The sequence below is a fragment of the Accipiter gentilis genome, chromosome 6, assembly GCF_929443795.1.
Source record: "Accipiter gentilis chromosome 6, bAccGen1.1, whole genome shotgun sequence".
Classification (NCBI taxonomy): domain Eukaryota; kingdom Metazoa; phylum Chordata; class Aves; order Accipitriformes; family Accipitridae; genus Astur; species Astur gentilis.
This window is the reverse complement of record NC_064885.1, coordinates 286,869-312,049: the sequence shown is the minus strand read 5'-3', so window position 1 is coordinate 312,049 and position 25,181 is coordinate 286,869. Positions and strand designations below refer to the sequence as shown.

At 39.8% G+C, this 25,181-nt stretch overlaps 1 protein-coding gene across 7 annotated transcripts in view; it reads left to right on the top strand.

The window, feature by feature from the left end:
• The window catches only part of PITPNM3 (PITPNM family member 3), a 137,106-nt gene that overhangs the window by 30,220 nt on the left and 81,705 nt on the right, over positions 1 to 25,181 (top strand). For all 7 annotated transcript variants that reach the window (XM_049803085.1, XM_049803083.1, XM_049803079.1 and 4 more), the window contains one exon: positions 22,589 to 22,696. In XM_049803085.1, the coding sequence (XP_049659042.1) occupies positions 22,589 to 22,696 (108 nt within the window). The remainder of the gene's footprint in view (positions 1 to 22,588; positions 22,697 to 25,181) is intronic.

Below are 25,181 nucleotides of genomic sequence, written 5' to 3'. Positions count from 1 at the left end.
AGAATAACGAGGAAGGGAGGATTAATTCTGCTATTACTGTGAAATCCAACTGTAGGATCTTTCATAGCATAGGCTATTGAGGTCAGACTGAGCTGCCCCCATGTCTTCATGTTACCTGCAGGTCACGAGTGCAGGGTGATGGAATAAACTTGTTGCATGTACCTTGGCTTTTGTAGCAACCTGGATTCATTAAGTACAGAGCGATCCCAATGGCTTTGAGCAACCTGAATTAGCGAAAGATGTCCCTGCCCATGGCAAGAGGGGTTGAACTAGATGATCTTTAAAGGTCTCTTACAACCCAAACAGTTCTATGATTCTATGAAAAGGAGAGGGATTCTCCTCCCCCCAAATATTTGTTGAGACTTCTTTTCTAGTTTAAAGTAAACCTAATCCAAAGTGGAAAACTCAGCTGTCTCATGGGAAACTTGGCTTGGGTTTGGATGTGCTTTTTATTTTTAGTTTGGTTGCTTCTTTAACAGCACAGTCAGCAGACATTCAGCTGATGTCTAAGTACAAAAACATTTGCACGGCTGAGATTGTCAGTCAGTTTTTCCCTCTGTTGATATTTATGATACAGCAAATGAATTTTCTTTTATAGGACTGCATTGGCTTTAGTCTCATTGCTGTGTGCTGATTCGATGTCTGGAGATGCATGGTGGTATTGCAAATGGCAGTTGGTATTTTTAAGGCAGTATTTGGCATTAAATGTCTGCTGTCTTGCAGTGAACTTCATATTTCAGCATGTTTTAATTTTCTTTGTGGGTGGAATTGTTGCAGGAATGGTTGGCAACTGACTCTTGTATGCTGGTATAAGCTTGAGTTGAAATTCAGCATGAAGGAGTTGTTACGTCAGTAGCTTTTTAGTTAATTTTAAAAATGCAGAGGGTAGGAGGCAGGCAGTGAAAATGAAACAGCTTTTGTGGGGGGATCAGCTCTGTGCTCTGAATGGTTTGGAAGCTCTGAGGCAACTTCACTGATAACTCACTGATTTATTTCTGTGAGGCTGAATTTGCAATATTATTTTCCTAAACAAGCTGCTTTTGCAGAGGCATAATTAATCAGATTATTGCTGTGTATTATTCAAAGTACAGGTTTGGATCCAGGTTGCCTTGACTTCAGTTTATCTGCTGGTTTTCTGACAATGATAGTGACTTTATCTGATGGTGAACCACTTATTTTCTATTTTCCTTTCTGTAAATTGCCTACTGTAGCTATAAAATTTTTGACAACTTTAAACTTGAAAGACAAGCTGCTTACATAAGAGTTAGAATTATTGTTTTATTGCCCTCCCTCCTGCCCCGCCCCCATAGGACACAGCCGCAATCAAACAGGGGAAGCAAAGTTTTCAAAATAAAATGGAATTTGAAAACTTGCACAAAATTCCACCCTCACTTAGAACACTACAACTGTCCATTGACATCAGGCAGTTCTAAATGGAGATGGATATTGGAATAAAGTTTTTGTGAAAGTCAAATGATTTGTGTTTGGTTGATCAGGTAGAGCAGAATGAAACTATTTGATGTAGTTTATTCAGGAAGTCTGGTGGAATGATTTAATGGTTCTTGCTATCTCTAGAATCTGTGAAATTGACTGTGGACTTTGTGTTCTTTCAGAAATATGCTTGCATCCTCTTGATTTACCATAGTTAGAAATGAGTCCCTAGCTGTACAAGTATGCTACAGCCACTGTGCAGAAAAAGAGAGGCAGATGTTCTTTCCGACTTAATTTGAAAGGATGTCCTACAGTAGGTTTGGTTGGTTGGTGGGGTTTTTTGTTGTTTTTTTTGTTTTGTTTTGTTTTTGGGTTTTTTTTTTTTTTGCTTGCTTGCCTTTTTGGTTTTGGTGGTTTTGTGGTTTTGGTTGGGTTTTTTTTTGTTTGTTTTATTTTTTAAAGAAAAAAAAAACCACTTTTAAGTACATTCCAGGAAACAAAATTCCCTCATTTGTTGCCTTTATTAATAAGATGTGTATTCAGGTCAGAGCCTTTTCGAAGTCTGAGACATGAGATATGCATCTAATAGCAGTTTTCTTCCCTGTGCCTGTACAGCTAGGCTTACAGTAATAACTACTTGGCTGGTGTAGAGGGCTCTACATCTGAGAATCAAGAAGCAATCCACAGAAGAGTAAAGAAATAAGTGACCCAGAAAGGTAAATAAATGAGGGGTTTTTCAAAAATTTATAGGTAGGCTGAGGCACAAAGCCTGACTATATGTTGTCTGATGTCACAATGCCAGCTCGTGCCTAGCCTGAAGTCAGCTCAGATCTGTATTTCTGAGCTGGGATTTAGCAACCCATTTCTATTTGAAATGGGATTTGGGAGCTTTGAGTGAACAGCTCTGAGCTCTGTGTGTGTGTGCATGCACAGGAGTGCATGTTTCAGAAAATACATTGCTGAACACTGATTATTTTCTCCTTGTTCTGAATCAAACAGCTATCTTATCTGAAAGCGACTTTTAGCACAGGGATGTTCCAGCTATCTGCACAGAGAGGAAAGAAATACAGATGTTAGAAGCTGATTTGTCCCTTGTAATCTTTATCTTGTCAGTGGGTAGACACACAGACACTGCAGCTGGTACTCAGATGATCCTTGCACCTAGATTTCACCACCCCCCAGGACGGATGCTTCATTATTACAGGAATTTAATGTCACATTATGAGTGCTGTAAATGGTCATAGGTACAAAGCTGATGTGGATGTGTAACAGAGATTTTGGGGGAGAGACTGTGTGTGACGTGTGTAGATACATATTTTATTTGCTTTTTTAACCATAAGAATGGTAGCTAGTCATCTTGTGTTTTGGAGGCAAAACCAAAATCTCAAGGTATTTGTGTCATGTCTCGTGAAAAATCCATGCCCTTGAAATCCATCTCAGTCTATGGAAGTCTCCTTGGACTGAGAGAACTAGTAAACAATAAATTAATTCACCAGTACAGAAAAGCTTTTTACATTATTGTTGATCATGTCTCCAAGCTTGGTTTGGGTTTGCTGGTTGGGAGGAATTTTGCTCTTTTGGGAAGGGGCTTTAGCTACGGCAGAATTGTGTGCTTCTGCTAAGTAGCTGAAGTGTAATGTGATAGAAGCAATGCTTTGTGACACACATGAAAAATCAGTGTTGAAGATGCTGTTCTGCATTGTGCTTACTCAAAGTGAAGTGAATCTGTCACTGTGAAAAGCTGTCACTGTAGGGAGAAAGCACAATGTTAAATAAGTTGATGACCACAGTGCTTAAGTTTGACTTGCTGCATCTCTCCTAGTGTCTAGTCCACAGGACTGGCTATAGCAGTAGGGGTTTGGGGTTGAATATTGTTTCTTTACAAGCTAGGGCCAAATTTGAAAACATTTACATGTACAGCTACTGTAAGCCTCATTTGGAGAGTTTCACTTCATAGTCACAGTCAGTAATTTTAGATGTTATAATCATTGTATTCTCACTTGTGAAACTTCAGCTAACTTGACCTGATTGTGGGTTGGCTACCGCAGCTTGTCTGAGAACTGTTGTTGAATATTTGACCCTTGAAGCATGATAGAGTGTAGTGCTATTTGGGAAGGGTAAGTTCTACAGCCATTGAGAAATGTGTTTAATTTTTCTGAGGAATAACAAGAGAAGGATTCTCGACACAGTGATACTGGAACAAGGCTATAGCTGTAACAGTAGTGTGTGGTTTTCTGGGCAAAATGTGTCCTGGGGCTCTGGGGCTGACATGTGGATTAGAACATGGTTATAAAAAGGTGCTGCAGGCTATCTAGGTGAGTAGCTTATGAAAAGCAGCCTGTCTGGATTGATCTTGAGAAGAAATAATTCCTAGTACAGATTTCCAAATCTTATTGCATAAGAAAACTGGAGAAATCAAAATGTAATGTCTTAAATCAGTGTTTGAGTTGCACTTTCTCATTTCTCAAATATGTATCCACAAAGAAAGAGGAATTTCTTAGAGTTGTGGGAAGAGATGCAGGCGGGGCCAATAGTTGCTGTGCATCAGGAGAGCTCTCTGGCAATGAGTGGATGTGCACCAATTTAGTCTGCTACTTAATTCATCAAAAAGAACAGAAGAAACCTGACAAAGCTAATCTTACATGCTGTTGTCAAACAGGCTGCTCCCTCCTCCTTTGTATTTTAGGCTGACAGGAACTTAGAAGAACCAATGGAAACAAATTAGTGCAATTGACAGAAGACTCTGGCCTTGTATTTCTGTGTTTAAAATTAATAACATGAACATTTTCACTCAGAACTATTTAAAGCAAGGAAAAGTGAGAGCATCTTGAATTCTAGTTTGTTTCGAGTATAAAAGTTACAGAAACTGGAAAAGCCACATCGCTGCTGAAATCAAGTCTCTCCCCAACAAATACATTTGCACGTAAAAGACTGATTTCAGTTTTTTACTTTTATTTTTAAAAGCTATGACATGCAAGAATAGATGTGTGTGTGAAAGATGAGGGACTGCCAGAGAAGTCCAGTACAGTCTAATCTAATCACTTTTCTTAAATTCTTTCCTTTGTATAACCCTAAATAGGGATTCCTGCTTACCCCATGTTGACTTTACACTGCTGTGTTTTACCCCAGCACAGAAGTCTTGCTGCCATTTCCTCAGGCATCAGACTTGACTACACCAAGTCTGTAAATGTGGATCTTTCCTGCCCTCAGTGCAGGGGTGCACGAGGTCGTGACGATTCTATCAGAAAGTCAGGATATCATTTTGGCGTTGCTGATTGAACTGTGACTTTGCTAAATGAAAAACATGGAAATTTTAGGGGAGGTGGCTGCCTTTGGATTAAGATACCAGGTAGGAGCTGAGATTCTCAGATCTTTGGTCTGTACTGTCCACATTCCCAGGGACATTGCTTATGGCTGAGTCATTTTCCTCAAGTCTGTCATCACAGGAGTCATTCTGGTATCACTGCTTTCAGGTTGGTAGACGTTCCTTTTTTTTTTTTTTTTTTTTTTGCATTATCTGCCATCTTACTTATATTTTGAGGTAGCATCTATATGCCTGTATCAAGGCTCTAGACTGGAGGAGACACTACTAAGTGAGAGATGTTATTGTGAAGCAGAAAATGCCTTCGGGGATCACAGAAATGTGTTCTGTATCATGCAGGGGATCACAGATCCTGGCAGTGAGAAGTGGGTAGGATGAAATATCAATCTCCAGAGTTTTTGCTGAGGAAATACTAGTCTCTCTTCTTTCCACGGGGCTGCTTATGGATAGGTTTCATGAAATGCATGTACTGAAATACTCATGGTAAGATAACTGTGGACAGTACAAATTCCAAGTAGTAAGCTGAAAGGAATCACCAGGAGACTATAGTTTATTTGCCATTCAGAATTTGCCACTGTTTTAAGCTCTTTCATTTTCTCTTGTCACTTTGCTACTGTGATATTGCTGCCCCATGTGCATTGAGTCCTGCTAAGGTAAATGTCTTTGCTTTACCCAATACTACATGCTTCATGGTCTGAAAACCTGTAGTTAATGCTGCTTTGCCTCTTGGCTGGAAGGCGGGAAGAGAGCTTCAGCTACCGAAAATTGTTGCTGAATTCACATCAAAGGGCAGGCGGACAGCTGCTGCACAGCTTCACAGCACGACAATGAATCAAAATACAAGGCTGTTCAATGTGGATTGTTTTGGTTTGGTGGGGTTTTTTTGTTTGGTTGGTTGGGTTTTTTTTGTTTTTTCCTTTCTTTTCTTTGGGCAGGAGAACTGTGTGCTATGTAGCAAGTAGTTTTCCTGGTGTGTATTTACAACTTGGGTAAATGCTGCATTGAGTTGCAGATAGACTGCTTTGGGCTTCTGAAGGGGCTGTAAGTCTGTGTACCACCAGAAGCTGTTAAGAACAGCGATCATCTTCTAGCTGCTGTCAGGTGGACCATGAAAAGACTTGGAAGTGCTTACAAGCTGTTGATAGGAATGCAAGGTTTTGTGCTTTCTTGAGAAGGAATGGCCTGTAGGCTTTTGTATAGGGTGCTGCTCTGAAAGGGGTCCATAATGTGAAATTGTTGTAATTTCATCATGTTTCTAGCACTATGACTTTTCTAGAAAATTAGGCTGAAGCAGAGCAAAGCTGAGGGAATAGTCGGGTGTATTCAAATGTGTGTCTTCCAATATGTGAATACATAATAATAAAACCCTCTAACGTCCTGTTAGCTGATACTCCCTGATAGCTGTCACTTGAGAGCATGAAACAAAAGTTGATAATGAGGAGAGATCTCAGCAGCATGTACTGACATTGCAGTGAGACTCTTTGCTAGTCAGGCCACTAAAGCATGGCAGGTTTACCACTCCAGATTCCTGGTGATGTAAATAGCAGCCAGATGTAGTCATGAGAGAAGCGTAATTTGGCTTTAGCAACGGGAGGTCCAAGAGCAGAATGAGAGTAGGAAACTGGCCAAAGGTAGTCTCAGTCTGGGGTCATATCTGAAGCAGCTAATTGTGGAAGTTGCCATTTTTTGTTGAAGTTGGTGAATAAATGTAGAAGTGTAGAAGAAGGATGCATGTGTGTTAAGAACAGAAACTGTTGTGTGTTTTGGTGGGGGCTGTTGGAACATTGCTGGTAATCATTTCAGTTTTGGTTTCATGTGGTGGTGCAGAAGCAGGAAATACTGTTTTTGACAAACTGCATGCCTCTCCCCTCCCTTGTTCAGTGTACTGCTTCCTAAACAGGCTATAAGCATTTATTTTAACAGTTGCTGTGTAACTCTTCTCATTGAATCCATGTACTGCAAACTAGGTTGCATTTACACTCCTAAATTAACATTTCCAATTCTTTTTTTTTTTTTATAACCTAGACTCCAGCCACTAGTATGAACACAAATTTAAGGTTTTACTTATAGTTATGGCCCTGTTACCTTGATTAACTTTGTTCTTGGTACCTTGATTTTGTGCTAAAAACCCTAATCTCTTTATTTTCCTGCCCTTTTGGGGAGTTTATGTGCTGTTGACATGTCTAGCAACTTGCAGGTCTAGTTTTAGCACAGAGCCTACTGGCTTGAGCAGCTGGCAGAGCAGAGCACAAGGTAAAATCTGTACGTTTGGAAATTAAAACAAAGCCAGTATATCTAAGCTTCCACCTAATTGTAAGCCTTTTATCCATGCCCTGTGGACTGACAGAAATGTTCCCTACAGCATTTGAGCCCTGATACAAGTTCTCATTCAGCAAACACTTTCCTTATACCACCTCATCAAGTTAGCAAGGTGTCCTTTCCAGGAGTTGAAAGACTTTAAAGTTATGACTTGGGAATAATGGGGAGAAGACATGGCAAAACTGATCATATTGGATCATGCTGTATGACACAAAGGTGTGATTGTCTGACTTAAAGACTGGTCACACTTGGGCATTGGACTCTTTATAGGAGGCAGTATGAGGTAGTGGGTAAAAAATAGATAGACTGTGGGTACATATGGTCTATTTTAGGGCAGTGATTTTCTGAGTCTCATAAAACTATTCGTTTTATTTCTAGGTTTTCAGTTTTCCAATTCTAAACTATGAGAAATCTTTTCTGGCAGGTGGCTGGAAATTAGAGTGGTATTTCAGAGGAAGCTGTTGATGATGGTGAAGTACCTGTGAGGTGATTTCAGGCTTTCTGTGGACTCCTCAGAAGAATCAAATTTAACAGTTGATATCATGTTTGTGATAAGATGTAAATGATAGTACTGCTGTTCACAGGGGATCCTATAGCAACTTTCTGACCTACTTTAAATTCAAATGAACTCTGACTTCAACAGTTGTTCTGGATTTAAACTAGTCCAGCAGATGAGAATCTGACCTATCAGAAACATACCTTCTTCATCATTGCTTTATCTGTGCATTAGGCTTCTGATTCAGGATGTGAGGGCTTTCCCCCCCTGCCCCTTGCTTCCTAAGTATGTAACTATAGCAGCTGTTACAGTCAAAAGCCTGCTGTCAGCTTTGCTAAAGATTGAAGAGGTGGCATGGAATACAGCTGCCTCATTTTCTCCAGCTGAGTTTATTTAGTCTGCATAAAAACTTTTGTCATTGGTTTTTCCTTCTTTAAAATGAGCCTTATGGCACTGTCTTCTGTATTACTATGTTCATATAAAGCTGAAGCCATAGATATCTATAGTATCTATATGCCATAGATATCTATGGTATATATTTCAAGCCAGGCTCTGCATGTGCTTTCTCGAGATTCTTATTCATGAAAGAGGCTGTGGTAGCTCTCTGCTAATTAAGAGCTGCTCTTAATTTGCTGCACCTTCCTCTCCTGAAAATAGATCCACTAGTCTCATTAATTTAATTTTAAAATGCTCTGCTGAGCAACTTGAATATTATTTGGAAATACTGCTCATGAACTAAAGTGGAAGTTTGGGAGGTCTAAACTCTCCTCAGCATGTTTATGCTCTAAGGCAACAGCGTGATGTAAATTTCTATTGTGCTTAGCAAAAAGCCTCTCAAGGTGTGAGGATGCTGACCCTCATTCACAAAAGCACATGAATTTTAAGAAAAGGCTGTGTTGCAAAGATGGCTTGTGAATGTCTTAATATCAAGATATCTATCTTTTCCTGCCTCAGGTTTTAGTGGGTGTCATTCCTGCCCCCCCCCCCCCCCCCCCAACCCTGAGTTTAAACATCAATGGAAGGCACTTCTGCAAGTGTGTTATTTTCCACGTGATACATTCATTGCTAAGGATATGTGGTTCCCCATCCATTTGGAAGAGACCCAAGTGCTTGATGTTGCTAGTGCTATTCCTGCATTTGTGGCTTTAGAGTAGCTCTTTGTCTCTGCTGTTTGTAGTCTATTATATCTATGGACTCCACGCATAGTCTTCCATTGCCTTCTCTACTTACAGGACTTTCCAAGAGACACATATAGGTATTAAAGTTTCCAGATACTTCTGTGCAAACTGAATGCAAGTCTTCTAAACCTCCCTGTTGATAAATCTTTTTTAGCTGTTGCCTAAAACTGATAGTGTCTATTCTTGCTTACAGATATTTAGCTGTGTAATTTAAAGCCAGTGCAGTGTCTTTTGTCAGATGGCAGATTTGATGCTGGAATTGAGTTGTCTCATAGCAGACATTGTCATATCATGACAATACCAGTTTCAATATTTTGATGCTTCCAAAATTTATTTGAAATACTTTTATTGTTGATCATTGCGAAGTGCTGTGAGTTTATCCAGTGCCACCACTTCTTGTAATGTGTGGTATGTTTAGTACATTTTGTTTAGTGCAGATGATGATACTAATGTAACTTATTACTGCACCAGATTCACACGCTTCCGAAATGTGAGGAAAGATACCCTCTCCCTGGAGTTCATGTATGTTAAAGGAACCTCATAGTTCACTGAAGTTAGTCTAGATTCTTTTTGGGTGAAAAACCCCTATCAAATGAAAACCAAAGTCAACACTGACTGCTTAAGTACTATAAATTTGAGGTGTCTGGTTTGAAGAGAGTTTTAAAAAGTATTTTTTCAGAGTACCCAGGCTCTGAAAATAAAAAATACTGGAAGTTACATAAATTGAGAACCCCCAAATTAGAAAGATGAAATCTTAATCTTCATTTTTGAAAAGCATCCCATGCTCCTATCAAGCCTCTTTTCCTCTTTATGCTTGAGACTATTCTCTACTTTTCTGTCAAACTGAAGTGATTCAAAGGCTTATGCAATATTCCCTCCCAAAACCTCGCTCACTCTGCAGTTGCCTAGAGTAGGACATAGCAGGAGTTGCTCAGGCCCAACTGAAATAGACCTCATTTTTTGTCAGTAACAGTTCTGGACCTAGTATGCTATATTCCATGTGCTAGCCAATGCTGTTTAGCTGTGTGGCTACTGCAGTGGCGAGCTTTAGCAAGAACACTTTGTATATAATGCACTGGATTTTGGAATGGAGAACACAATCCCAATATTCCTTATCCCAGTCTACTGCCTCCATTCTCTTAATTCCTCTTTTTTGGGGGGATAAACTACTTTAAAATCAGAACGTCTGTGCAATGATTTTTCCATTTCTAATGCTGTTCACTGTCCCAACTCTTCTATGGCAGGATGATTTCCAAAGTTTGGAAGGAAGAGGCTAAGTGTAGTGTGTATGTATAGTATTTACATATTATATTTTAAATATATTTGGGAGAAATGTCATGATACTCCTAGTTTTTGAGCACAGAATGCTGTATGTAAAGTATATTGATTTAGTATGTAATACAGCTTTCATTAAATACTAATTTTTTAATGTCAGGAGCAGCCTCTGTAGTCTGAAATGCTTATAATGACAGTAGCTGTCCTTTTTATAATTGTTACTTGAAATAAAAAGTGACTGCTATGTATAGATAGTGAACATCTGTTACTGAATTGTTAATCTTCTAATAACAGACTTCTAGTGAGAGATAATAATTTAATATGTGATAAATTGCTTATGTGGATCAAAATTAAATGTGTATTGGAGACATCTATGCATGAAGAGAATGAGAGATGGTGCTCTGTTCCCACTGGGTGTTCAATGAGAATAGGATACCTAATTGTTTAAGCTGCATTGAAATCTCAAGCTTTAGTGAGTACAAGAGTTGGAAATAGAAAAGAAAAATAGTCTCTGCTTATTTTCCTCCACGCTGCCTTTGTGCTTTTCAGTGATCTCCTACCATGTGCTTAAAACGGCTGTCTTGGGGCTTTCAGTGATGTTTCCAAATTCCACGTGAAGCTGGAATTGTAACTTTGAGCTCCAACTCATACTTCAAATTTTGTCTAAAAAGAGAACTAAAATGATGATTCACACATTTTAGATGAGATAGTTCCTTTGATACAAAAAATGTTGCTGGGAGTACGATCACTTGCTGTGCTTGATGGAATATTCTTCTGAATTGTCAACATCCATTGTTCAAGAATGCTTTGAAGGTCAGTGTGATGACTGCATTTTTGGAGTTGCTGAGGCATGGATCATAGATTAATGAGAACAAAAAATGCACTTGGAATTTGCTGAACGTAGTCTGTATTCGAGCTAAGTCATAGAACAGACTTCAGAATACATTTTGCAGGAGACTGAAATGTTGATAAACGGTGATTGCCCACTGTGCCAAGGGAGTTCGACACAAGTATTTCCAAGTTTTGATTACTTTGTAGTTAGCTTGCAAAAATGCTCTTCAAATCAAGTTTTGTTCAGACAGATTTCCAGAAGAAAAGTGGTATGGGGAAATGGACTCCTTCATTTCTATGGGAAAGGTCATTGGTCTATTAAGCAACCAAAGATAACATCGTTTATGTGTAGTATCTTGTAATGATCACATATAGGCTTTGGCCAGTACAAAAGCCTTATTGTACTAAACCCTTTGCAAAGGTGCAATGGATGTCTTTTGCACCCTTGTCTTTGTCACCTTTCATTCTGAGTAGATGGGTGGCAACAGGCTGAAGAAATCAGCACAGAGTGGAATCATCTTACTTGGGGCCATAAACTGTATCAGTGGCTGAACTAGGGAAAAAATGGTTCTATTCCAGTAGTCTATCTACAATTAAATTTACTTTCTAGCGAATGCAATGCATGTTTAAACATGTTAAGTCAGTATCTTACTGCTGGTTGTTAGTTGTTCTGGAATGTTTCAAGGACATCCAGCTATGGTTGAGGCCTTGGGGTATTTAATTTGCCTTGGTTAGTACTTCTTCTTATGCAAAACAGGTTCACTGGGTGTTACAACCTGAAAGTACTGCATTTTAATAAAGTGAGGAGAAGAAATAGTTTAATTAATCCATAGAGAAGTGATCCATAGAGAGGTGATCCCAGATCATATTCCTTCTGGCTATGTTTGACATTTGATGTCAGCCTTGGGGTCTCTGAATGGACACTTTGTCATCTGAGCAATTGGTCCTGCTGCCATGCCTCCCTTTGTTATTACTCAAAGATAACAAGTCCCACAGCAAGGGTGAAGCTGACTCTTCCCTCGGGAAATGGACTTTGTGCTGGGAGTGCATGGTGTATCCCCTCCCTCCACTACCAAAACTGTTGTTGTGATAGTCAAGCTCTCAATTTCTAGGCACTTCTGAAATTGTTTTGGTAGCTGCTGCTCCCCTGTACCTCTTGCAGAGGTAATTGGAATTCCTGATGTTCATGCATTTTTGGAAGAGTGGATGAAAAAGAGTATTATTTTATGGGAAATTCCTATTTGAGGTGGTTGAGATTTCAGTTTTTCTGTTCTTTATGCTGGGAGCCAGGCATTTTAAGTGGGCTGCTTCTTAAGTTTAAATATGTAAGGCAGAAGAAAAGAATCAGAGTCCCATGTTTTCATACTGCTGTCCATCATTGGCCTCGCTGAAGCAAATGTGGAGGTTTTCTCAGTGATGTGCTAGTCCTGACTCCCTTGCAAGTGTTTTGGTAAAGACAGTGAAGCAGGAGGTTGGCTTTGATGTGTTTGTACAGCACCAAGATGACGTTCTAGCCTAACTGGTAGATTGTGAGTTTGTGTCATCAGATCCCAGCCAATAGAAATTTGGCATCTCTTATTAATGAGTCATGAAGGAAAAATACAACCCAATTTTGAAAACAGTGCAAGAAGGATGCCATTACTTTGTTCATGAATTGGTATCTGCTTATTCCAATATATTTTTAAGTTGGAAGAAGAGAATTCTGATACAAGCCTTTTGCTGGTTTTTGTGCTTCTGAAAAAAAAGCAGAAATGGTGGATAGTTTTTAGTACCAGCTTTTAGAAAGATGGGATGGAAGGTGGGAGTGAACCGTGCATTATAAGAGAGTCCTTGTGAGGCAGAAGCGAAGATTACTAAATTGATGTTACCAACCTGCCTTCCAATCTGGCAGCAAGCTTCAAAATCTCCAAATTGTTTGAAGGAAAAGATGGTGTTTACAAGGACCCGTTACTGGATTACCTGAAGGATGACAGTACTGCATTTATATTCCGTAACTTACTAGTGGGGACATAAACTCTTATGTTTGCTGGCCTGTATCTTACTAGTAGGGCATAGGTAGAAAACCTCCTCTAGTATAGATTATCTCACTATTGGCTTCTTGCACTTGCTTTTGAAGTTTCTTGTTTTCTGGTGCTGCTGCCTGTAAACTATATAACAGTGACCAGGCTGTTCTGTCAATCTGATTAGCATCAGCAATTAACAAAGAAAAGGAAAAAAACCCCAAACCCTAGCAATAGCGCATCTATGAGAGGTAAAGAAAGGAAAGGAGGATTTGGTGTTCTGTCATTTTTGTGCATGTATGCTTTCATAGAATCATAGAATACCTCAAGCTGGAAGGGACCCATAAGGATCATCAAGTCCAACTCCCTGCTCCTTGCAGGACTACCTAAAACTAAATTATATGACTAAGAGTGTTGTCCAGATGCTCCTTGCACTCTGACAGGCTTGGTGCTGTGACCACTTCCCTGGGGACCCTGTTCCAGTGGCTGGCCACCCCCTCAGTGAAGAACCTTTTTCTAATGTCCAACCTGAACTTTTCCCTGATGCAGCTTCATTCCATTTCCATGTGTCCTATTGCGGGTCACCAGAGAGAGGAGATCAGCACCTCCCCCTCTGCTGCCCCCCTTGAGGAAGGTGTAGATTGCGATGAGGTCCCTTCTCAGCCTTCTCTTCTCCAAGCTGAACAAGCCAAGTGACCTCAGCTGCTCCTTATAAGTATTGCCCTCGAGACCTTTCACCATCTTGGTTGCCCTCTTCTGGGCACACGTTAATAGTTTGATGTCCTTATATTAGGGCGTCCAAAACTGCACACAGTACTTGAGGTGGGGCCACACCAGTGCAGTGTAGAGTGGGACAATCACCTCTCTCGACCAGGTAGTGATGCTGTGCTTGATGTACGCCAGGACATGGTTGCCACTTTTGGCTGCCAGGGCATGCTATTGACTTGTATTCAACTTGTCATCAACCTGAACCCTCAGATCTCTTTCCGTGGGGCTGCTCTCCAGCCTCTCATCCATCGATTTATACGTATAACCAGGATTACCATGTGCCAGGTGGAGAATCCAGCACTTGTTCTGGTTAAATTTCATACGGTTGGTGGTTGCCTAGCTCTCTGTCTATCCACATCTCTCTTAAGGCCTCTCTACCCTCAAGGGAGTCCACAGCTACTCCTAATTTAGTATCATCTCCGCTTTCTCCCAAACAGCCTTTCAGGAATGATGAAGTGTTTAAATGTCAGGAAAATAAATATGCACAAAAGCATAGATACTAGCAAAAGAGGCAGAAGGTGTTTCTATGCTCAGAAGCTCTCTGGGTGATGAGGGAGCTTCTGTCTTTGGTAGAGGAAAGCATATGTGTGGGCTAAAGTAATTGGCATTATCAGTGGATTAAACATAGCACCAGAGAAACTGCAAGAGTTTATGCTGCAGTGAGGAGAACCTGTCCAGGAGAGAGACTGCAGCTTTCACCTTCTAGAATGAGGTAGCTTGATACACAAGCTTGTCTCCAACGTTACATTTCCTGTAACGTTTCTTACCTGTATTTCTCACCTATTTTCTGTTATTTATACAGAGTGCTTCATCAGTGCTTGATATCCTGGCAGCTGAAAGGACTTTCTGCACAGTGCAGCTGGAGTTGAATACTATGTTTCTTAATGGGAGTGTTTGGAAGCTATCCCAGACTCTACATCTACCCATGTGTAATTTGCACTTCAGAGACAGCCTGAAGTAGTAGGAGGCAGAGGGCACAGCAGAGGGCACAATTAAAGTGCAACATTAGTGAGCTGCTTTTGCAGTCTGAAAAACAGCTGGGGTCAAACCCCAGTTCCTTAAACAAACAAATTTCTGGCTGACAGCCTTGTAAACAGAGAATCAAGCACCTGTGTTTGAGATGGAGCAGCTGTACATGTTTTGACTGTTGATTCATCTGCCCCGGCTATCTACTTAATTTAGTGAAATCCATAGAGAAAGGGAGAAGTAATATTTCACTGTTTTCTTTTGCCCAAATTTCCTTTGTTTCTGGCTTTCCATGTGGCATGTAGCAAGTTAGGCAGAAAGTTCTCAGTTCGTAGCAGGAGTTATGCTTCCGTGTTGGAAATTTTAGGCTTACTACGTTTTTTTGCTTTGGTGCTAGCAGCTTTTCCTCAGGTAAATGATGATCACTAAAAATATTTTCCCTGTGTATCAAATGTCCTACCCAATGTGAACTTCCAGCTGTGTGTGAACAAGGTAAGAAGCTTTTCCCAGTTGGACCAGGCAAGGGATGGAAGGAAAGATGCAGGGTCATCCCATGTTTCCTGGCAAAGCACTGGAGGCAAGGAAAAACTGAAAGGCTTTCCCAGGGCCAGGCAGGGCCCCGAGTTCTGTGACAGCCACAGAAAGAGTCCAGGTCTTTTCAGTAAGAGTCAGCTGCCTTTAGCTGTGCTAGCACCCTCTGTCCTTCAGACTTTGAGTGTATTCTACTGCCATCACCTCAGCAGTGGAGGGGCGGGTATAAGCAAACACGTGAGGACAGGAGGGGGAATCTTTTGCTTCGGCATGTATAGTTGCATTCTTCTCGGACAAGCTGCATTTCAGAGAAACTGTGGAATGCTAAAGATTTAAATGGGATAAAAAACTCGAGCCCAAACTTGTGCACTGTGAAGCCTTTGCCTGTTAGGAGATTTTTAAAGTGCAATGGCCCAGGGGTAAGGGGCCAGCCCTTGATCAAATTAGAGGGCTACTTTGATTTCACAGAGAACTGTGTGACATGAAGACTACTCACGGTAAATGTGAAGGCCTTTCAGCAGTACTTGTCTTTATTCTTGTTATTTCAAAATATATTTTACCCAAACCACCTACACTGTATTGAGCTCTTCAACAATGATCTTTGTTTACAGTAAGCAGAGAAAATTCTCCCCTCTGTAAACAGTGTTATTCATATTAACATTCATTCTATTTAACTTAAAAAGTGTGGGTTTTTTCCATCATCTCCTCAAAGCATTTAAATGGAAGATAAAAATCATCATTGACAGTTGCAAGAGGCACAAGCTCATGATTCTTGCTGCAAAATGTTGGTGAGTTAGGCATAGGGCATACTATATATTTATATCCTGAGTGTGAAAAACAATATATATCTTGCTCTCCTTGAAGACAAATTATACTTGGAACAAAGAATTTCAGGTACATGTTCTTTTCCAAGTGTAGCAACCTGTTGGTAGTCATGGATGTACTTAAGCTGTCCTGCTGGTTTTCATCTACAAAAATATTCATTGCCTCCAGAGCAGCAGTAGTGATCCAAGTTAGTTGGCTTTCTAGCCTAATGCAGTTCAAAATCCATCTCAGTTACGGTACATATAAATCACTGTAGTTTGAGTAAAATCCAATGTTTTAAGCTTGATTTTTATTCTTAATGCAGAATTCCTTTCTTGTGGATGCATCTATGTTTTGTTTAATTTCTCTTGCTGAGTGACTTTTAGCTCCATCTTGTCCCCAAACCTTCTCTGTAATTAATAATTTGCTGCTTTTAATAATTTGCTGTGACAAGCCCTTACCTAGTGTTAATCTGACTGAACAGATTGCCCAAGACTTGTTTCTTTAACCAAAGTCACCTTAATTTATGCTCCTGGTGAATGTGCTAGAGTTAGAAATATTTCTGCTTTGAAATTTTTCATGCTGATATGAAAACTGGTTTAACAAAAAGGCAAGAGGAAATGCATTGAAGTTTCTGCTTGCCCTTCTAGCCTTGCCCTTCTCATAACTGTTCTGGAAGTTGGAAGTGGAGGCAGAAAACGGAGACCACTGGGGCTGTGCTCAAGTGTTACTCTTCCTGCATGTGCTGGCAAAGCCTGCTGAGTGTGTTATATATCACAGGAGATTTAAATGTTTGTTTCTGAAAAGGTTACTTTTTGCTGAAAGAGAACAAGAGTTTCACGCTTGCAAAGGTGCCTGTTAGATTTGCTGCCTACATACAGATCTTCTACCAGATTACAAATCCAACCAAAATACCCTTGAAAGTTCAAGTTTCTACTACTTAAGGACTAGTTGTGCCTGACTGCTGCATCCATGAAATAGGAAAGAGAATGCTGGTTCTTCTACACAAGACCCATCAAAACAGAGAGAGCCCACTAAAACCTGTAAGGCTTTTCCCCCTGCATGCATTCATCTTTCTCGTTGGAACTGCAAAAACGTGATTGCTTGCAGATGAAACATCAGCCTTCTTAAGTGAAGCTATATGCAAAACTTGAGAGTATTTGGGCCTTGCACTTCAAGCTTTTCTCATTTGCAAACTGAGTGCATTTCCCAACCTCTTTGGAATCCATAGGTTCTACCATAACACAAACAATAAGCAGTTTTAAAAGTACAGCTACATCTCAACACGTTGCTAACTAGTGATATTTGATGCAGGAAACTACCCTGTCAGTTAACTGCAACATACCTCTGTTTGATCACGGAAGATGGAAGTTACAGTTGAATACATCTTCACAAAATGGTCCAGAGGATGAAATTCCACTGTTTAACTAGCATTTTTTTCTTGGATTTGAAAAGATGCTCAAAGAAGCCTGCACATTCCCATTTGGCCATTTTATCAGACTTCCAAAACAGACACGCAAACACCCCCTGCGACACGCCCATCGGGCGGATGGGAACAGCAGGAAGTAGTAAGCATAAAACATTACTGATAATCCCCATCGTTCTCAGATTGATTCTAAAACCATTTGATGGGGCAGAGGGAAGAGACAAAAAAACACTTCAGATTTGGTAAATAAGTAGGAGGCAAGGGTTACAGCATAGCCAATTAAAAAAGCTTTTACCCTTTCTGGTGAAATTATGTTCCTAGTAGCTGAGTAGTAGAACAACGTGCATGAATCTGGTAGATCCATCGTATCCAGAATTTCTACCCATTTTGGTGAATTGCAGATGGTATTTCAGGGAAAAAGATTAAGAAATTCAAAGATTAAATATATGAAATTTATGGTATGAATGAAGTTGTCATCATCAATATTTGGGTGTTAAAGGTAGAGAACAGTTGAAATTCCTGAGATTGAAAGTGATTGCATTTTATTAGGCTTAACATTTTGGGGCTTTTAGCTACACTAGTTTTTTGTATGTTTTACATACAACTTACTTTGTTAATTAAGAAGCTAAAAGCTTCAATCTAAAACAGAAGAGTCCATGATTGCAATTTTAAAGAAACAAGAAAAATAAAAGCCATCACAAAACTTTTAAATTAAACCACTTGAAGCACTACCGTCTTGTTAATTTGATTGTGACAGTGCCCATCAAACCCAATGAAGGTTAAGAAAATTTTGTGAGTTAACAATAAGCAAAACAGGAGCAATTACCACAAAAAGAACTATACATAACTGACCCAGATGCAATGCTTATAATTATTTGAATGGTATTTTTTAAGTACTGGTTCCATATGCACCGTGTTTGGAGAAGCTTCTTTGTAATGCCAACTGTTTGTTTTCACATTGCTGTTCTGTGAGCAGACATTGTCTTAGCCAGGACATAAAATTGTCCAATAGCTAAATAATAGTGAAAGACTTCAGTGAATTTGTGGATTTCTGGGCAAAGGATCGGAAAGTCTCAAGAATCACAATACCAATTTTGCTACAGTTCAGGCATGGAGGGCATAATTTGTTTGTTCCTTAAGACTCTGGCACATGGCCCTGTGGGGGGGCTGATGTGAGTGGCAAAGGCTGGTGACCCAGGTGAAGCATGTGAGTGATAGAATTTGGCATGCAGTTAAGGGTTCTGCCAAAAAGAGAGACCTCTGTCTTGGGAGTGAGTTCCCACTTTACAAGCCCTCCTGAAGTACAAGTGTTTTGGCTATACGCATAATACACATGCACAATATTCTGTAGTATTTTTGATATTTTAACCCCTGAGCTTGACGTGGCTGTTTCTTTTAATGTGTATTGTGACACTGCAGTTTGCTGGAGTGAGTCAGAGTAGGGGCTGCCTTCTGGTGTTATTTGTCCCTCTTTGCAGTGACTTTCTCTTAAATTCTTTAGTGTTTGCTTTGTTCTGCATATTGACGATCACTTTATCATTTCATGACATGCCCCCACCCCCCAATTTCCTCCTGAAACTTTAGTGAGCTCCTCATAGGCATAGAGGTATGCTTGGCTGAATACAATCCTCATAGCTAATCAGCTGCTTAGATGCAGATAACATTAACACAGTGTCCAGCTCCTTGCTGCAGTATCCCTAGTGAAGCTCGTGAAGGTAAACCAGTTGTAATATAAATCAATGAGAGCTGAGGGCAAGCAGGAAGTAAGGAGAGGAACAATAACAGAAAGAAGGATAAATTGAGCCCTTCTAAGGAAACAAGAAGTACTTTGTATCCCTTTGTCTTCTCATAAAGAAACTGTAGGATGAAATAACTTTTTGTAAGGATAAACCGTGTCTGGTGTTTTTACTTGCCAAAGGAGGCAAACAGCAAGAGAAGACTCCAGTGCTGTGAAGTGAAACTGCATTTGAAAATGTAGATTGTTTATGGAGGTCAAGATTGTCTGTGAAATCAGAACACCTTGGAGTATTTCTTGGTTTCCATTATGAAAAATAGTTTGACCTACATCCAGCACTGCAGACAGTGGCTTGCAGTGTTCAGTCCTTGTGCCTTCCCAGGGGTGCAGAAGCCACCAACTCCTTTCTACTCCTGACACTTTTCTGTGCCTCTTTAAGTAACTAACTATAGAGATGTGGTAATCTATTTTGTGCTAGAAAAAAGCAGAGACTTGACATTTTTGTATGCAGTCTGGTAAGGAGATAGGATACCTTTTATCTGTAATTTTTTTTTCTGTCTTTCATTGATGATGCTTGATTGAGGTTGAAAGTCATAACAAAATTCAGGGTGAATTGTTTCCTCGCTTTCCCTTCCTTCTGTGTACATTTAAGTGAATTTGCTTTGAAATGTTATTTCAGAAGGCGGAGATGCACATTTATATCCCTTTGTGTAGTGGTCCACAACTCATAAAATTGCTTTGAAAACCCACAGGTCCAGATACCCAGTTCAGACTAACCAGATACCTTGTTTACTCGATTATATGCATCTGTTTATTCCAGTTGAGAAACTGTCTTGCTTACTTAGGTGTACTACCACATGATTTTGGCTTTATTGTCTGGCTGGTTTTTGGGTTGCCAACAACCCAAATATATATGGGTATATATATTTGGTATATATGGTCAGATATTTACAGGGTGGCCTATGTGTTTATCCTTGTTAGTCTGCTTTGAAACAACTGGGAACAGTGCAACTTGAAGACCACCAGCAGGCTCACCCAATTTACGAGTGCCAGCAGATGATGGCATGAGACAGAGTGTTCAGAGGTGGTCAATGCTTGCAGTAGCCGTTGATACTGATGAACATCATAGCTGTACACCAGACTACAAATGTTTGAATGTGGATATTCTGCAGTGTTATGCAATTGCATTAGGTTAGTTTCTCATGCTTGTCCTTAAGGGTCTCCCTTCCTATTATTTAGTTTGGGGGAAAGAGGCATGGCAGAACTCCAGTTTGGAAAGCATGCATGTGTATTTATAGAGGAATTTCATGCCTGGATAGTTAATACGCTAAGTAAAGGGAGCAAAGCTGGTGAACAACACAGCTGTTTTCTTTAGGCTGGGAGAGGAAGAGGGGTCCTGAAACTGATGGGAAGGCTTGGGGGTAATTCACAGCCTCTCCTCTGAATGGGCATAAAGCCAGGGTCTGGAGTGCACTAGGCACTGGTGCCCAGAACTTAATACCATTGTATTCCAGACCACATTTAATGCTTTCTGTCCAACTCAGAAGGCCAATAGAAATGGGAAACAGAGTCTGGCGTCTAATCTTATTTCATCTTTCTGCTATACAGTAAGGCCATCTGGAATGCCTAGCTTGGTAAATGACATAACAGCAAAAGTGATAAGAAAATACTAGATCTAAATGCTCAAACAGTTTTGGAGCCCTAATTCTCTGCAAGAGACAGTTCTTTAGCATCCTCTTGATACAAGTTCTAAAGCCAGTACCGGGGCAGATCCTCACCCCAAAGCTGGCTGTCTAAAATACTGCTGGATGAGACAGGTTTGTCAGGAGGCACACTGCATGAAGAAGGCCAGAAGAGCTGCCTCCTGCTGACATCGAGGAGCTCAGTGGCCCTGTCTTGCATTCCCTCATTTCACTTCATGGTAGCAGTTGATGCAGAAGGAGCTCATCCCACAGTGGACAAGCTGCCCCTGAGCTTTAGGCGAAGGTTTCAGTTGCTGACTTGGTCGCAGGAGGTGCAGGATGACCTTGGGGCAGCTCAGGCCATCTGCAGTGCCTGTGGCAGGGTGCCACCAAGCTGCCCTCAGCCAGCTCGTTCAGGGCGCTCCAGAGCCACCCCATGGCTCTTTCTCTCCCTCCTTACAGAACTTCAAATAAAGCCACCTTTGTGAGAGAAAGTGACAAAAACCTGAGCAAAATGCTATTCTAAGTTGTTGATTTTCTTTGCCTCAGGGAGCACTGAGATTGCATTAAGTCCAGTAGGGCTTTGCTGTATCGAGCTTCTCTGATAAATCTGACAAATGACCTTTATGAGTGTTTGTTTCTAAAAGGTAGGACTTAGGGAGAGGAAAGATACGGTGATGACAGATCCGCTTTCCTCCTCCCCAGTACCAAGATCTCTCTAAATGAGAGAGGTGTATATGAGAGAACATGAAAGAACATAAATTTTTAAATCATTTAGAGGCCCACTGCAAGGCCTGGTTGCCAACAAACTTATGTTTCTTTTTTTGTTTGAAAATGTACACAATTTTAGCCAGAAATGTTCTGGCCAAATTCTTCTGTGTTTAAGCCCATAATAGAGCCCTTCACTCTACAAAGGGCAGTAAGAGAGGGCAGAATTAGACCCATTCTCTGAATGTGCATGAACAAGTAACAAACTGTGATTATTCATTTTACGTTGGTTTTTTCTGTGCACTTACCCTAGGTACAAAGACCATTCTGGGCTGTATACAGCCAGGCTGAAATGCTTTTAGTAAATTTATTCAGAAAGGACTAATGCACTCTTCTTGCCAAACAGCTGTTAAATTGAAGGAAAACGTTTTCCTACAGCTTCTAGGCCTGTTTGGTTTTTTGGGTTTCTTCAAGAGAGAGGGGGACAATATCTATGGTTTGTGTTTTGTGCTTTCATTTTTCCCACCCCTGTCCTTGGGTGGGATCCCAAAGAAAGAGGTGGTTCTCTGTGCTGTGGGCTTGGTGCCATTCTATTATGTCTCTGTGTCCCTGGATGAAAATTTAAAGCTTTGTGTAGCACAGGTGGCTTTGATAAAGAGAAAAAAAACATGTTTGAAAAGCCTTAAACTGGTTCGTGTGTCTTATTTCCTTTGCTCTGCCTTTTGAATGTTCTGAAGTAAAAGTGGAAAAAAAAAAAAAAAGTAAAAAAAATTATTATTTTTTTCCAAGAGGGGGGAAAGAATTCTAAACACTCAAAATGATTTATTATAAACTTTGGTTTTAATTGCCTGGTCAAGGTAAGAGCAAAAATTCAGGCAGACCTCTCTTTTCCACGGTTTTCCTGCACACAATGTATGAAGCATGTAGGTATGCTGTAGGTCATATCAGTAAGCAAGAAGCTTTCCTGGAGAGTCCTGCATATGCTAATGTGTTATATATTCCCATTAGGGACCATGATGAATGTTTATTTCTCTCTCAATTACTAGTTCTTACCCTGTCCTTTTTTTCTCTTGTTCGTCACTGCAATTTATTCTATTCTCCTTTTTCCTCCTACAGAAGAGATGGTGGAAGGAAAAAGTGCCATACTCATAGGCATGAGCCAGTGGAACTCAAATGACCTTGTTGAGCAGATAGAAACAATTGGGAAGCTGGAAGAAAATCAAGGTAATGTTTAACTTGCCCTACATATTAATTTAAAGTTAACGAGAAAATCTGTCTACTGAAGCAATTAGTTGTCAGATATTATGTAAATACTCAACAGAAATATCCTTTACAGCATCCCATAGCTAAAAGATGTACATAGATATGTAATTAGTATTTTAGTGCTGGGAAATGAATTGCAATGATCTTTTTCAGGAGGAAACTTTTCTGGCAGGCCAGGTAATACAAATTGATTGACTTCAGTGGGAAGTCAGTATTGCACTCAGCTCAACAACCATGAGGTAGATTACAAGACCACAACTTATGTTTTGCATGTTTCCTGTAATCAACATATATAAGAGACTTGCTGGTCACTTTCACTGCATTATTTTGCTTCTTAAAGTCAGTAAATCATTATCTGGAATTTTCAAGGGGTCACGTACTTTGAGGAGTATTTGGGGCCAGTTTTAGGTAAACATTTAGGTAACTATGTTCCACTGAAATGAGTGGGAAATGGGCACTGATATACCAGTAAGAATCTGGGACCTAGGACAAAGGCCTAAGCAGTCTTCCTTCAGTTGTTACTTTGGCTCCTAAATTGCTTAGTTGTTTGAAAATTAAAATTACCTCATTGACTTTAGGGAAAGAGAAGGGCCTAACTTCCTTATCGATCAGTGGTATGGGACTCATGTATAATGGTGCTTGTTAATTAATCTAGCTTTTTAAAGAATTTGGATTTATCCATTTTAAGAGCCTTTTCAGAAGACTTTTCTTTATGGATTTGCTACATGTAGTCAATCCTGAAGATAGCTGTGAACAGTTCTATTTTAGTATACAGGTACATAAAAGTGATATTTGAGTCACAAATTTCTTGATTATCTACCATGAGAATGATTTGTTTTGATAGTATTTAAGTGACAGGTAGACAAAACACACACAGTGTATTTACAATCATTAAATAGGTAATTAGAGGAGAAAAAACTTCTCTGTTTTGCATTTGCTCTTAACAATGATATAAAGGCCTCACATTGCTTGGAAACTTACTACATTTGGAGTCAGAGATTCAATGGCAATTTGTAAGAGATACTATATGTATTGTAAATATGCCATTTTCTCTGCTAGAAAGTAGCAAGAAAAAGTAATACAGTATTGCATCAAATATGAGTTAGTCTTCTAAATGACTTGCCAAAACCCAACCATCCCTGCAATCTTGCAGATATATTTCTATTTCTTCCAGGGCTGGCAAAGATTTAGAATGCTTATTTTCATTTTAGCACCCATTACATGAGGATGGTTTTGTTTGGTTTTTTCATAGTGCCCTTTGTGTTGGGCACTAAGGAAGGAGTTGTAAGAGACTTTTTAAGGGTTTCTGCTGTTAAGAAACAAGGCTGGTAAAAGGATTATTATTTGCATTAGGCAGTTGAATAGCTGCAGCAAAGAGAATGTGAGACCCAGGGTTGCATGGAAGATCTGTGCAGAAACAAATAAAGTAGTCTCCTGAGTTAGAACCAATCCTTCTTCATACAAAGGGTTTCTATTTTCATTTAATCTAATTCTCTGTGATGTTTTGTAAAAGAAAGAATTCTCATCCATTCTCTTCTTTTACTTCATTTGTGTTCATACACAGCTGTTAGAAGAGGATTTAGGGCCAGTGTACCTAACTCAAAGCATTTGATGAATTGGCCTATGTGCAAGATGCATCTACATTTGGATGTTGCTTCACATATGCTGCAAGAATACTATGGCTTTTAGGTTATGGTTCATTGTGCTGATTTTGACCGTTCTTGAATAGAGATGTCAGGCAAGGACTGAAGTCATTAAGAACTGGGCTAGCACAAGTCTGAACCAGTATTATGTGTACCATATCTTGTTATGCCAGAATGTGATTTCACTGCTTCAGTAATGCAAAAGAAAGTAGAATTCTGGCTGTTAATGCACACTGCCAGTTAGAAATTTTCCCTGACGCACCCCTGCTAAATAACTCAGATTTATATTTTCCTTCTTTCCTCGACCACCTCATACTCTCAGATTTAGTTGTATTGATTAGCTACTTGTTGATTAATATTTTTCTTCAATTACTATTTTTTCTTTTTTTTCTTATGTGTACTCACCTGTATCTTATCTTCATGGAATTATCTGCCAAATGCTGATAGGTTGTATTGCGGTGTTGTTAGTGCAGATAATTGTACAATGCTTTTGTTATAGCTTAACAACTGTTACTGATTCAGCAATTTTAGAAAAGTCTGTGATTAGCAACCATCAGATACAAATGTTAAAGGCAAAGAGGGAAGGAGGAGGATGTTTGAAGGAAGACTATGTTGTCTTCTGTGCCACAGTAAAAAGATATTTCAGCCTTAGCCCAATTGTTTATAGTAAAAAATTAAAAGTTCAGGTAAACCTGGATTCCCTTTTTAAAAACATTATGTAGAAGAGAGAAAGATGTCCTAGCTGGCTTCTTTCCCAGGGTACTTGTTCAATGGGAGGTGTGAGGAGTATGGTCTGCTGATTC